The 16,051-nt window shown below is 32.3% G+C and overlaps 1 protein-coding gene across 1 annotated transcript; it reads left to right on the forward strand.

Moving 5' to 3' along the window:
• The first annotated feature begins 234 nt into the window (after window positions 1–234).
• LOC146539790 (brachyurin-like) lies at window positions 235–3,630 on the forward strand. The gene is made up of 5 exons (XM_085207797.1): window positions 235–372; window positions 754–898; window positions 1,563–1,809; window positions 2,175–2,351; window positions 3,437–3,630. Exons 1-5 carry the CDS (start codon window positions 318–320, stop codon window positions 3,584–3,586), a joined length of 774 nt encoding a protein of 257 aa, XP_085063923.1. The 5' UTR covers window positions 235–317; the 3' UTR covers window positions 3,587–3,630.
• The last annotated feature ends 12,421 nt before the right edge of the window (window positions 3,631–16,051 follow it).

The following is a 16,051-nucleotide window of genomic DNA, read 5'->3' on the forward strand; positions in this document are numbered from 1 at the left end:
ATCATGAAATTAGTGTCACGTTTTAACTGCATTATAATTATGGCCATATGTTTCATATAGAGGCAAGTCGTGGCACGGAGTGTAACTGTAAAACCATATCATTTTTAAAATATTTAACGATTGTTTGTAAAATCTCAGGTATGCACAACAAAGTGTAAACAAATAAATCATTATAATATTTAAATCACTTTTCAAATTCTCAGAATGCCCATCGACGTATTATCATCAAAAGGCATTTTCCTAACAAATATATAATAAATAAGTAATATTCATTGGTCATACATTTCTTATTAATACTTAATAGAGTGGACGACAAAATGTTCGCGTTATTTTTCTTTTATTTATTCATTTCTGTTTTGGCGGATTATGACTGTGAGTTTCTTTTTAATGTGCACTATATTTTATAATTAATTTATTAGCTTCGCGCTGTACCTTCCATTTAAAATAGTAAATATGGGAAACATAATAATAATGTGACAAAGAATCAAACTTTTCTCGTAATAGGTATTTGGGATAGAAGGCATATTTTTTAGAAAATTGTTTTATGAATGACGGAAAACGCCCATTCACAACTACTGGACTTAGCACGTAAAAATTTTACGTGTACCATTCACAGGAAATGTATATAAGTTCTGTTCTTCTTCTAGAAAGTATTGTGGAAACGAGAAAAGATGAGAGTATTCCTTGTCTTATAGTCCAAGCAATACAAACGGGCAATGACTAATAATTTTAATATTTTATTTTGTACTATAGCACACTCCATACAATCACGTATTTTGTATGGAGAAGAAGTCAGAATAGAAGATCATCCATACTACGCTGGACTCCTAGGCTGTGGTGGAGCTATTATATCTGACGTTTGGATCTTAACAGCAGCTCATTGTGTCTCTGATGTTAAGTAAGTATTAAATAGATATATTTACATTAATTTTTTTTTTCAAATTTAAATTATAAATTTTTTGGCATCTCTCTGTATTCCGCAAATAGGAGGGTAGACAGAGGGAGCCAAAGAGTTTTACAACTTTGAAAATACTACATTCCCCAATTTTCAAGACATTTTCAAGACATCCGTGTGGTGGAGTTAACCGCTGCGCTTTATCTTTGGCCAGAATGGGGATATTAAAAGACTATACCAACGAGACGAAATCGAGCCCACATTTATCACGTTAACAGAGAGACCCTGTATTTCTACGCCACAATTGCCTCAATGATAAAGACATTAAAGAAAAATATATATACATACATGGTATTCACAACAATTTCACCTTTTCTTTAAATATTTTTATTGAGTAAAACTTAATTGCACTTAATTAAACATGTCTCAATTATCCTCCATTGATGTCAATATTTCTCTTTGAACATAGTTCCAGAGGCATCACGTCTGACTGTAATTGCGACGGTTGGTTCGATAACGATTCGGGGGAAAAAAAAATTTCTCACTCTGATAATTAGACATAGCGTTACGTTCCTCCACATAAGACGCAAAGTCTCAAAAATTGGATAAAGTAATATTCCTTCTAACTTATAAAGAATATAGCGTGAAAAAAAATTGTTTGTTTTAGCCTTGGACTGAAGAATTATCTATTTGTGGGTGGGGAATATTTCTTTAACAGTATAGCATACCCATACAAGAAAATAATAATACATGAGAATTATAAATTACATTTAGGGTTGCCTCTAAATGATGTGGCCTTAATACAGCTCTCTATACCATTGACGTTTTCGAAAAAAATCGGTCAAATCAAGCTTCCAAGTACGTCTACGAGCTTTAATAAAAATATTCTGTTTGTAGGAAGAGGTATAGATGAGGTAAGGTTTTATATTAAAACTTTTTTAAACATACATTTTCACTAGTGGAATGTTAATTGTTAAATATTGTCTTTGTTTAATATTGTTAATTTTATTAATTGAATATTATTTTAAGATATAAAGATAACCAAAGTCCTTCCATTTTTAGAAAATGGCAAGGTGAAAGAAACTTATACAGTGCATTGCTTTAGTAGTCTTGTAGAATGTAATTTTTATACATAATGTTTCCCCTACATGAAAATTGAATTCACAATCATTACAGTAGTGTATATATGACAGTTCCAAAACAGGGTTTATATTGTTTTAAAATAATATAAAGTTAATTAATAATATAAAGTTAAAGTTATTGGTTTGCTTGTGTTCAGACAGGAAAAATATCTCAGAAACTTAAAAAAGTGGATCTTGTTAGGTTATCACCTGCAGAATGTATTGAACTAGTACCAAGTAAAGTGCTGGACTTTTTTGGAAGACAAACTGTCAAGTTCCTTGAGAAAACCAATATATGTGCCAAGCGGGAGACTAACATGCCTACTATTTGCCAAGTAAGTTTAAAAGAATACATATACAGTTCGGTATATAAATTCTCATTTGAAAATAATGGGGCTAATAGAAAAATATCAAATAACACCAAAAAGATAAGTTTGCTGTTACTTGGAATCCATACCTATATTATAAATTCGAAAGTAACTCTGTCTGTCTGTCTGTCTGTCTGTCTGTCTTTTACGCAATCAGGCCCAAACCGCTAATTTAAATGTGATAAAATACTGATATAGAGATACTTGAGGGTCTCGGGATGAACATAGGATACCTTTTTTTCTCATATTTGTAATATTTTCGATATATACCAATATATTAAAATAATTAATTTGACATGCAATTTATTCCGCCATGTTAATAACAATCGCCGCTACCCGTTGCTAAGCAACGGCTTGCAAAGTTTGTTGTTTTAAGAAAACGTCACCCAAAGTGAGTTTGCTTAATGCATACATGGCGCGCGCCGATATAGATTTGTATACATTAACAAAAATTAGATGATTTGTATAATTTGATATTCATCCTTATGAAAATAAATATAATAGTCACTTTTAGCATTTCATCTTGATGGAAATTATAGTTTACTGTATAACATTCTAATAAATAATTAAGATGTCACTGATTCCAAATGACCTACCCTACGAGTGGTATAGTATGACCGATGCGAACGGGCAGATGACTTTGATGATTTTGTAAATTTTTATATATTTTCGAATTACTGTTAATTTTTATGTAATTATTTGCTGCTTATAATTAATTTATCTGAATTCGGTTGTCTATACCGATGTTATACACTTAAAATATTGTAATTTTAATCATTTGGGATTTTATTTAATATGTTTAAGAAAAATGTTTAGTACGCGCGCACGGCAAACTTAGGTACTTTTTCTAATATTAAGAATTTCCTTTAGTTACTTTTATTTCTTTTGTTTGTTCATTTTGGTTACTCAGATATTTTTTCTATTAATAAATCTCCACTTATTATTATTTTTTAACGTATTTTAATTATTTAGGCTTATATTTTCGCGGGCGTAGCCGCGTCCGGGCACACTAGTTTCTTTATAAATTAATAAATAATTTTATTTTTTTTCAGGGTGATTCAGGTAGTCCTTTAGTTAGCGGCGATACTGTTATAGGCCTTGCTTCCTACATAGGTGGTGAGGAATGCGACAAAGTACGTCTTGGATTTTATGTGAACGTTCAATACTATGTACCTTGGATTAAAAAACATACTGGTCTTTAAAAAAATATTAATCTGAATCGGGAAAATGTTTACAATCGCACGCCTGTGGCCTGCCTGCCTGTCCTCAGGCGTGGCCTCTGGCCTCAGATGTTTTTTTTGTTATACCGATTTTACCTATATTTACTGTTAGTGAAACATGTGTTAGTTTCCACATTTATAAAACACCAATGTAAACAGATATACCTAAAAGATTCATAGTACACATGTATTTTAAATTTCCAATATTTACTCCATTAAAGGAATAAATATGCGAAATCATCGCTTTTGAAATTCTTTCGTTTGATATCTATTAACAAATATACTTTAATCCATACGAATGGTAAAAATGTTCATTAGTAGATATTAGTTGTAAAATTAAATTCTATTGATTTCTATTTATTTCTTACTGATTCTAACCCCTTTTACCCTTACAATATGTATATTCAATTAAAAAAATAAAGAAAATCTAGCAAAATTTCGCATCTCATTTACATTTGGTCGCTGTTCTTTTTTAAGGAACATTGAGAGTCTTGAAGTATAACAATACTTAGTTAATAATTGTTCTAAAAATTCCATTTTTAAATTTTTAATTTTCACGTTTTTAATACTGGTACAACGAACATTTTTCCCCCGAAGACATGGCCTCGTTACCTAATTCGAACTCAGGATGACCTAAGAAGCTGCCGCGAAACACCTTTCCATATTATATATTATTGAAACCTACAAGTCATGGTTAGGATTAATGATATAGTAGTAATGTGACGTATAATATTATGCACCGCTCGAATGCGCTTCGGTTCGCTGAGGACGGCATACTGAAAGAATGTACAGAGTAGCTATTATAAGATATTTTATGATTATAAAACAGTTTCACGCTCTTTCCCGCACACCATTGCGGGCAGAAAGATATTACTGTTAAAATACTTCGTTTTTCACGCAATATCCAATTTTGGAGACATTGCGTCTTGTGAGGCATTCAACTTTGTTTCCAAAGTAGTACAAGGGGGAGGGGAGGATTCCCTGAAGGAATCAAACCTACAACCATTTCGTCTTGTAAGGCAGATAATATACGATTATGGCATGACGACTTGAATTTACCAAAAATATGATCATACTATTAATTTATCTATCAAAGTTAGCCACAGTATGGTCACAACTTAGAATCGACAACACTATCCTATTACCGTTATTTTAGGCTTTATGTTAGAATCCTATGACGTCTAGAGGATTTAGATTTACTAAAGCTCGTGCACAGCCACAGGCTTTAGAAGCTTATGTATCAATCGTTACTTAGTTTACAAACGTTAGTTACTGGATAACGACTTTATGAACTATGGTTCTAAGTCGACTTTGAATAATAGATTTGTTTTGTATTCAATTTCTATACATTTAATAGCAGTTGATCGGCTTTTATCGCACAGTGGAGCTAAGAGAACCTACTCTACTACATTGGAAAAATCATGAAGAGATAAGAGTATCAAGACACTCCCTTTCTTTCACTCCTTGATTTTTCTTCCAAATACAATATATTAGCTATCCAAAGAAGGCATGAGGGCTGATTCGTTCCATACAAAGATAACACCTTTTTAAATCTACTAGCTTATACATATGGGTACGTCCACTAAATAGATTGTGTATGACACGTGAGTTCATTATAAGTGCCTTAAGTGACAACAGAACGCAGGTACAGTGAATTAGATCGTAACACGACGATAACTACCTGATATAAAAAAAAAATATCATTTGGAACCAATAGTTCCTGGGATTAGCGCTCTCAAACAAACTAACTATTCAGCTCTACAATATAAGTATAGACTTACAAAACATCTGTTCCACATTACACTGTACACGTCAAGAAAGCTTTCCTCGCGTAGTGTTCTTAAGAAACTCCATTCTCATGCAAGTCACGTTCGTTACGAATTTACGGGCGATTCATTCGATATTGGATTATTAGGCATTGATCCTTTTAAAATTTCTCAACTAATTCGTTTTGCGACGTTGCCGATTCACAATTTTGGTAAAACGAGAAAATAATACCGATCGACGGAATTATACGCCGTGCGAATGTTAATGTAGACTTTTTATTGGGAGTACACTGACCGGTGGAACGGGATTGAATTACGTAATAAATAGTAATAATATTAAAATGTTTATATATTTAAATGACGTGAAAGAAACTAGCTGATATTTTATTATATAAAGTGAATACTAATACTATTGAACTCGGTGTAGTATAAAAACCTCTTATATAGTTTAATCATAAACAATGCTGCAATTAGTCGTGGCTGCCATACTATCAATGAATATAACAAGTCAACAAATATTTAGTGGAAATCTTTTTTAAATTGATTATTTTATTTACACTATTGCTGTGTGTTGGAGTTCCGTTCGAAACACCGAAACCAAAACAATATATTAAATTTCAAGACAAATCAAATTGACATAAAATATAATTGAAATAGTTTTTATGGCGTAGATTTTGAAAGTACTGCCTCCAACTTAGGCGAGAGAATGACTAATCTGCCCCAGGTTGTAATGACGAACCCTACAGAATATAATTATTTGGGCCTTAAACTTCACTTCCTTGAATAAGCACAGTACACTATCATTTTTACAATTTGTTGGCATAAAGTGGAAATTAATAAAAAATTGGGAATTATATTATTTCATTTTCTTTCACGCCCACATTGTTTAAGAAAAGATTTCTTGAGATGTGAACTTGGAAAGAGTGACAATCATCCTTTTTCCAAGAATAAAGTTGTGTATAAAACTTTTTTATTTCTTTGATGGATTGGTCCAAAACTTTGTATAAACACAAATTGTCGTCGTTATGAATTTGAAGGCAGAAAACAACTATATTTTTTATGTTTTGTAGCAGGTACTTACTATTATTATTATTTATCTATTATCCTTACGTATCTCTAAAGGAAAAAAAGGAACCCTTATAAGATCATTTTGTTGTCTGTCCGCTTGTCCGTCTGTCTGTCTGTCAAGAGCCTTTATCTCAGGAACGCTTGGAGATATCGAGTTGACATTCAAACCTTAAAATATACTCAGGTCTACGGTTCCATGATTTCCTGTGAGATTTCATGCGAGATGCAGCGTGAAACTAAATAAAACACGATGAATAAATAAATTCTTCAGCTTCATAATATTAGTATAGTATAAATAAACAATTAAATCTCGACATCATTTAAGAGTGTAAAGATCAAATGTCATACAAGTACAATTTTATAAGAGCGTGTCAACCGCATGTTCTGGAAAGCAAGACAACTTTTAATTAAACACTAATGCCATTCGCGAGCAAATTAACAACTAATAGGGATTCCATAGATATATCGATAAAAAATATTATATATACAGTAGAAACTCGATTAACCGAACTAATTGTAGCCGTTAGGATATTCGAAAGGAATTCGGATATGTTGGGATAATCGAAAATCCGGATAATCGAATGTATAAAGAAAAGGTGGTTTATATGTAGCACAAAATTGTGTCTGTAAACGCTTCAGCTCTGGTTGATTACTACTGCGAAAAGGGATCAAATGTTTTCATTTCATTTCATTCTCGCTCAGGTGATAGTTCAGCTGGCTTTAAGTTCTATCACTCAACATATAATATCTCGGAAATGAGGAAAGAAGTGTCGACGCTAAGGCCCCTCTTATCCTGCTGTATATCGGATGCGAATAGATGATTAAATTTCCACATACACGCTTGTTCTCCGGCGCAATGATTACTTCAAAAAGATAGAAGGTCTAAATTCCTTCTGTCTATTCTAAATGTTTATGATGTGTAACAAGAAAAAAACTTGTATTATATTATTAGTATCGACAACACTGTTCACATCCTTAACCCCCATGTGTAGAGCGCTATGAAGAAATTAATTCGTATATTTTCAGTCTCGCTAACGAATCATTCCAGTTTCTAAAGTAAACACGAGTTGCCTACATTCATACAAATAAACGCGTTTTGCATGTTTAAAATTAATCAAGGAAGTAAGCATATATTAACTCAACTTTGAAGTTACGGATGATTTACATATAAAAATATATATGTTCTCAAGATGAACACGTAAACTTAAACAACTAATATGATAGAATCAAGCGAGAAGCAACTAATTAATCTATAATTAATCTATAATAAATCTTGTGAGAATAGGTTCCTTTAAAAATCTACTCAAAAACTTTACTTAATCTAAGAATCACCTAATATGATTTTTATGATGGGCACATATGTGTGTCATATGGGCAGGCACATATGACAAACAATACAAACTATCTATGGATATTCGCCATCCAGGTTGGACTTTTTATTACTCAACAGCCTCAAAACATGTAACTTTAAGTTCCATGGGAAAACATATTAAAAACTGATATTTTTTTATAATGTTCTTCGGAGGAGGCTCTAGTAGAATTATGTTTCAAGATTATGTCATTTTAGTATTTTTAGAGACATTCTAATTCTTACCTTTATTAAAAAAAACCTGTTTCATATAAAAAAATGACCAGCTCTCTTTATCATACAATCACTACAAACGACCATGAAGCACAAGCGAGCTATCGGATCCAAACGACCTAATTCCCAACATAAATGTTGAAATGTTACGGATACTTAAATCCGAAATACGCACAAACGATAAAAACTTTATAGAAATGACTATTTAAAGAGATAGGAAGGTAAAATCTACTTTCTTGGCAGGGAGTATCCACTCAGTATTGCCTTCTGGCTGTAGTGAGAAAATTAAATTACCCCATTATATGCCGGTTGTTGCTTAAAGGCCTCTTCACACGATAAGCCCTAAAAAATCCTTTAACTCTTGACGGTAAAGTGTTTATATTGCCTAATTTTAATTGTTTAATAAATACTTGTTTTTATTATATTCACGCAGTACCCCGTATGCAGCAGGATAGTCACAGAACCTGGGAACCTAATATTAAGACACTTCCGTTCCGTTGAATTCTGCAGGCTTTGCGTGTTCAGCGGTGAAAATCAACACCGCGCTTTGCATCATTACTAAGGAAATGAAAATCTTAAATATTTCATTTCATCGGGTGGGAATTGAACCCACAACCTGTCGCATTTACAGTCGTTTATACCCCTAGGCCACGACTGGTGTTATTTTTTAAAATTAAGAAAAGTACATTATTTGTATACATATATAACTAAACAAGAATACAAATTATAAGTTCGTATAATAATTATTTTAAAATTATTTAGTACGCGATAAAACTAGTTGCGAGAGGGATGGTAGGTATTACATTGTAATGTCTCTATTGTTTGTTAATAGAAATGCCAAGCTTATGTACGACTATCACAAAAAAAACGACGTGTAGGGTCTCTCTGTCTACCCTGATATTTCCAAAATAAGGTGTAGAAATAAAAAAAAAGTACTTTAAAATCTGCACAGTATGACAAACCTTTACTGGTCCAGCCAATCGCGAGCTATATAATGGTATCCAAAACTTGCTGCGTACATTAGAGGCATCTTGTATTCTTATTATGACCATAATAGCAGAATGGGTTCCCGCATCAATTATTTCAACGTCTGCTCCTCTTTTATCCAGGAGTGTTTTTCATTTTAAGTACTGACCGTTGGAAGCCGTTCCGTAGCTTGTTAACGAAAATGAAAATGCTAGTTCTGAAATTGCTTTATAAAATTCATTGGTTTTAGAGGAGATTTTGTTTGTTTGTTTTTAACTTTTTTTTGGAGTAATTTTTGGGATAACTGCTGTAGTTTGATTGTATTTTGTAAACTTTAAATCTAATTTTAATATAAACTTCCTATTGACTATCATTCTTACTTGATTTTTTTCTAACATTTGAATACAGAATTTCTTAGAAGCATTTTGTAAGGCTCACACAAAAAAATTAAAATATGTAAAAAAATATTGAGACCGATAATCAAACCTACTCCCGTCGTCATAGAGACAAGGCTACCTAAATACAATATAGGGAACGACGCTTACATAGTATAATTTTATTTTCCACATGACCTTTGTAAATCACATTCTAGCCGCATTGCATATGCAAAACGAAAATATGTTAATGTCGCCCACACTGTATGTTATAGAGGTAGGTATGACATACATACATACATACATGGGTCATAATCAGAAAAGTGGACATTTTCGAATTCGTAACGTAACTGATAAGTAACAATGCTGATAATGTTTGTTACGAAACTGATGTTATAAGGCATTATACACAACAAAATAAGAATATTATATGAATAAAACTATTGGTTTTTTTTATTTAATGAGACACAAATTAAAATTTTAAAGATTCAATCGTTGAATTAATAGATTATAAATGTAAGAAAACATAACAAAGTGACAATATTAACTATATAATAACGCTAGTTCGTAACGTAATAAACTTATATTTCTAGTTAGAAATCACAAAGTTAATGATAAAATTAAACCCACTTTAAAATATATCAAAATTTGAGTCGTTATCACGGGAATTAAGTTGAATTCTTTGTAAGTGTTTATTTCGCATATCTTCATTAATAGGATTGGTCTGTTTAAGACGTTCTCTATATCTTTTTTGTCTATCAGCATTTGACATAGGAGCCATGACGCTTACTGAAAATAAAAAATAGTTATCAATAGGTATTTAATAATATTTCATGTATATTGTCTAGTACAGAACCTATTTGTTTTTAAATAAAAGCCTCACCCGCTTGAGCTACATATTTATTAATGCACTATCTCCAGAGAAAAAAAAAATTACAAAATCACTACTAATTTCAGGAAGAATAAAAAAATGTTTTTAACTAAATCGGTTAAGCCGTTCTGAGATAAGCGTGCACAAACACATTAAACAAACAAGCAAACAGACAAAAAACTTAAAAATCATTATTTTTGGTTACTTCACGTTATCAAAAGTCACTAATTATTTTTTTCATATGCCAGCATTTTTTTTTATATACATAATCTTCCTATGGTAACGTAATTATGAACTAGGCTTCATATTTTCTCAGTTCCGTTACGTAACGAAATATAACAAAATTGAGAATAAAATCTGAGAAATTCTAACCTTTTTAAATATTTGCTCATAAGCCACGTGTTGCATGTGCAAGCACTGAAGTTCTTTTTTGAGATTTTGTAAAAAGACGCAAATAACATAAACAAGAAAACGAAATTATAGAATACTTACCAAAATAAAAGCCGTTTATAACCCTGAGATGTAATTTCACGCATTCCCTCTAAAACATTTGAACCCCTCAACTGCTGCGAGAACACTACTGGTTGTAGTTACGACAGCATTGACTTTAAGAATTATGGTGCCACAATAAAAAATAATATTAAATATCATTCAAAATAATTGCGTTCATAATTTAATTGTACGTTACTAGCCCTGAGTAACAAAAAGACAATATTTTGGGACAAATTTACTTAACTAATATATACTATTTACTAAATAATATATCAATAAAAGTAGTTCTATTTAATATTATGCATAATGTAAAGTAATATAAACACATCTGAAATCAAATAAAACCATAAATATTCGTAACAAATCTATTTTTAAAAAGTAAAGTGGTGAATGGGACACGAAAAATTGTATGGAAGCATTTTGAAAGGATTTTTGCAACTAACAAAAAATACTATTATTAGCCATAATACATTTAAAATATTACAAAAATCTTTAAGTTAATAAGTAAATTTATCTTAAATGGCAAAATATTTAAGCTATCTTTAAAATTGTATTTTTAAAACGCATTCAAAGTAGCGGGACAAGAAAAGACACAAAATGGTCACTTTTTCTGATTATGACCCACATACATGGTAGGGCCCGAGGTCGTAGCAAAAACAAGATGATTTTACGCTGAAATATCTATGAAATATGTGTTTTGTTCGAATGTTTGGATATTTTATGGAGATTCCCTCATGCAAAATTGTTTCGTAACTCCATTTGGGTTGTTAGGTTTAACTTTTACTTAATTTTTAACATGATTTTATTATGTCTATAACTACTAGTCACAGTTCTAAATCTTGGATCGGAACTTGTCAATTATAAATATGTATATTGCAATATACTCGTTATATCATGGTACCGTTGAGCTGGTCTGATAATTGGTAAATGGCTTTGGCAATATTGGAGGATGGCTGTCATAACACTAGGTTCCCAGGTTCCCTCAGCTTCCTTGGTCTGTGCACATACAGCTAAAAAAAATCAGGAAGAAACTAGTAATGCATTACTACGTTGATCATTTTTGCTTAACATTTTTGTTGTAGGTGGCGGAACTTGATGAAACAATCATAGTTTTAAATTAAACATTTTCTAAATATGAATAGATCACGTATTTCGTTTATTGCCACAGCAAAAAGAATTTATTATATTAGTATTTTTTAATTGTCGTCGTGACGACAATTAAAAAAGACAAAAAATATAAGAAATTATTTTAGGCAATATCGAAAAATGATTCAAGATGATCCACCCTTAAACACTAGAAATGTGATCTAAATGACTTGTCTCCACTCTAGGATCTCCCCTTCGTACCCTACTTCCTCTGACCTACTTAACTATCAATACAAGGATAGGGTAACAAGTAAACAAGTACACAGGAACTAAGACATGGGCTCGTGACGCCGCATAATGTGATGTTTGAACGATTGAGACGTGCAGCTCCATGCATGATACAGACCCGTCTTGTAGTTTAAACCTGGCTCCTGAATGGAAGCTTTTATATGTTTAAAAATTATAGGCCACGTAAAGCGCAGCGCTAAGTTCCGCCACTCAATAAGCAATGCCTTGAGAATTCTGCGGAAAGTGGTGAACTATATTTTAAGACCAAATAGGAAATAAATAATTTTTAATCTCTTTTTATATCCACATCAGCCTCAAGTCTTTTACAATGATCATTTACAATTATTTAGAGCAAATCACCAATTTTTTAGCTTAATTCCCTCGAGAGCTCGATGCTCGAGCAACGAGCTCGTGGGAATCGAACCCACAACCTGTCACATTTACATTGTGCTCCAGGGCCGCGATTGGATAAGAGATAAAAGCGAAGCGAAGCGTCATAAAGAAAATTCATTAAAAATAAAACATTTTAAATGAACTTTCCAGATTTTACTACTGTATTTACTACTATAAATATCATAGCTCATCATCAGTCACCAGCACCTCCTGGTGTGGTTGTTTTAAATGCACTCAAGTACACTCGGAGAGGGCTTATGCAAATTTTTCGAAACGTTTACATGATAGTGTTCACTTAAGTTCGTGAGATTAAGTTGTTTAATGCCGCGCGTTATAACGTACTTGGAGGGTACTTTTGAAGAGATTACAATTTACAACTCGTGAAATTTCATGTAAGTTTTGCTTGATTATATTTATTTAATATCTAAATGTACCAATACATGGCCATTCACGGGCACAAGAGTATATTTAAATGTGGCAGGTTGTGTGTTCGATTCCCGCTCCAGGAAATTAAATTTTAATTTTTTCATTACTGTCATTTGACGTGTTACTAGCCAAAGTACTACGTAAGTGGGAAGCAGAGTAAAAATAAGAGTGACCCAACACTAGTTTGCCTACCTTGCTATGTATGTAGGATTCAGCGCGAAGCTAAAAAACAAACAGAAAGAAATAGCAAATGTCCTCGAATGGGGAATCGAACCTATAGCCAGCGCCAACTGACAGACATTGCTACTGTAGGGCCAATCAATAGTAGAATATCAATTACTTTCATAATATTATAATTATAATGTAGGACATATTTTAACGTAAACGTTTAATTGACAAAGTATTTATCTTTGAAAGTAATACAGCAAATAGGTATAGGTAATTTATCATTGTCAGTTAGAGGTTACGCACACTGTAGAGATTTCTCCTTAGTTTGTTAATGTTAAGATATATGTAAAGCATAGTAACATTTGTTGATCTCACGTAATTCTCATTTATATCAGGGTAGGCAGAGAGACTTTTTATTAGACGTATTTCGTCACTTAGCAAGATAAGTAGAGGGAATTTAAAAACCTAATGTATACAATGTCTGAACAGACACACTCTGCGCTGAATTCTGGAGGCATTGCGTGTTGCGTGGCAGAACTTAACGCCGCGCTTGCTACATTCGCCTCTGCCTACCCTGCTAGCGTAGCTATAGAGCGTGAAGCGTGACGGCTGTGGGTTCAATTCCTACTTGGTGGCATGAATTACTTTCATTTCCTCGCTCTACTACGACAAGATAAACCGCGGTATTGCGAGAAAAAATATAAAGTCATCAGTGTACGACAGTGCTGAGCTTTGAAAATAACTCGTGCCGCCAATCTGCGCCCTGATTAATGGGGGTACAAAATATCATATTATTTTAATAAACCATTTTAACTTTGTGTCGTTTGTTTAATTATAATATTGTTTTAATATTTCAGCTTCAGCTTCACGCTGTATCCCGCACACAGCAGGGGGAACCAGAGGGAACCTAGTGTTAAGATACTCTGTTTTAATATTTAATTTTACGTTTCAAAATAGCTAATTAAAACACGAAACTAAACTAACAAAATTAAATTACTTAATTTAATTACATTTATCGAAAATCGGTATTAATTTCCTATTACAGGAGGCTTAATTAATAAAACAATTCAGCAGTAAGTTCTCGATTGCCGGCGAGATCGTTACGAATTACAACACTTTAGGGCACCACTCAAATTTAACGATTCGGGTTAAATGACAAAATTATATATAAGTTGCTAGAAGTGATAATAAGCAATGACATTAATTTTATTAATTTATAATATTACAAATATTATATTTATATTTTATTTTACAATATATGAGGTCAGTCGCGACTGGTTGTGGGTTCGATCCATATTCGATATTTCCATTTCGATATTTCCATTTCTTCGCTTCGGTGTCGAAGAAAAGTGCAGCGTTGAGCTCCGCTATTCAACACGGAACTCCGCTATTCAACACAGAATTCGACGGAAAGTGGGAAACGTTTTATATGGTTTTACATATATACACTGGAATTGATAACCTCCTCCTTTTATAAAAGCCGGTTAAAAATAATTCGTTTCTCCGAGCTGGAGTCGACCCTACAACCGTCACATTTACAATCAGGTGCTTTGCCGCTACGCCACGACGGTTTCTTTTGAATTATGACATTTTAGCTTATTTTTATTAGCAAAGGTATAAAAAACCTCTTCCATTACTGAGTACATAGAGAGGATTTTGCTAAATTTCTACGGAATCAGGAAGACACCCGGAAAGTCCATTTAAAAAAAGTTATAGGTGACGACTAGTACCAAATATATAAGAGAATCAACGATCAGTTTTCATTCAAAGCGGAGAAAGGAAGAATGAGACACTTGGCTTCCTATTTACATACACAAATTAAAATACAACATTTTAGTTTTGAACTGTAGCCAACAAGCATTTACAAATTACTCGTCGAGTACATTTTTTTTGTAGAAAATACCTTTTTTTTATATAACCCTGCATTATAATACCGTTTTTGCTATTGTGATTGAATCAAGAGTTCAATTTAAATTTTTAAAAAATTTCACTTTTATGCTCCATTGTTTGCGACTTATCCCGGGTTTTGTTTGATTTTCACATACAATAATATCCAGCATTGTTCGGTTTTAAGGGATTCCTTTATTTTATATGGAACGAGATGAATTGTATTGAAAATGTTTTTTAATTTACGAAAAACGATAAGTTTAATTGTCGATTAATGAGATAAATGATTGGTTAATTGTCATTAATCACTGTTTTTTTTAATAATCTTTTATCAGTATTTAAACTGTTTTTACAAGATCAAAATGTTATCTCATCATTTAAAATTAAAAGAAGTTTAAATTTATTTATTTAGGTTATTATTTATTATATTTTCTTTAACTTAACCCTGTATCCAGCACATAGTAGCGTATGCAGAGAGCACCTGGCCACGTTAAGACACTCCGTTCCCTCGAGGATCTTAATGATCCTTCACGGAAGTATCTTGATCAGTACCAGCGGGGAACTAATAAAATACGCTCTCGTAGTCAAATAAAAATAACTAAGACTTGTATATGACAGGTAGCATCACCATCGTTATAAAGTAATTCTGACTGTAAGTGTGCTGGATAAAATCGAAATTATTTACTATCTTCGATAAATAGACTATCCCAAAACAAAAAATGGATTCGAACTAGTACTTCCTCAACCCAAACCTTCAACTAAACGAACTCTTCAGACGCATTTCATTCCCCCGAGTGAGCATCGAATCCAAAACTCTCGCTAGGACGTTATAGATATATTTACCTACCTGTTTTGTAAAGATTTCTGAGAGATTTTGGTTATACAGTTAATATAATGTATTCAATAAAAATTCGATAACCTTTTTCTAACATCTTTACTTAAATGGCATATTTCTTAAACGAAAATTCGTGTAAAGTTGAAAGTGAAAAAGATCAGAATACCAGTGAAAGGTTTTAGTTACCGAGATATGTTTTTCTTGGAAATCTACTTTGCATCTTATTTGCCTTTATTCTGACTTAT

The sequence above is a fragment of the Heliconius melpomene genome, chromosome 3 (assembly GCF_056956725.1).
Source record: "Heliconius melpomene rosina isolate 202511_hmr_F chromosome 3, ASM5695672v1, whole genome shotgun sequence".
Lineage (NCBI taxonomy): Eukaryota > Metazoa > Arthropoda > Insecta > Lepidoptera > Nymphalidae > Heliconius > Heliconius melpomene.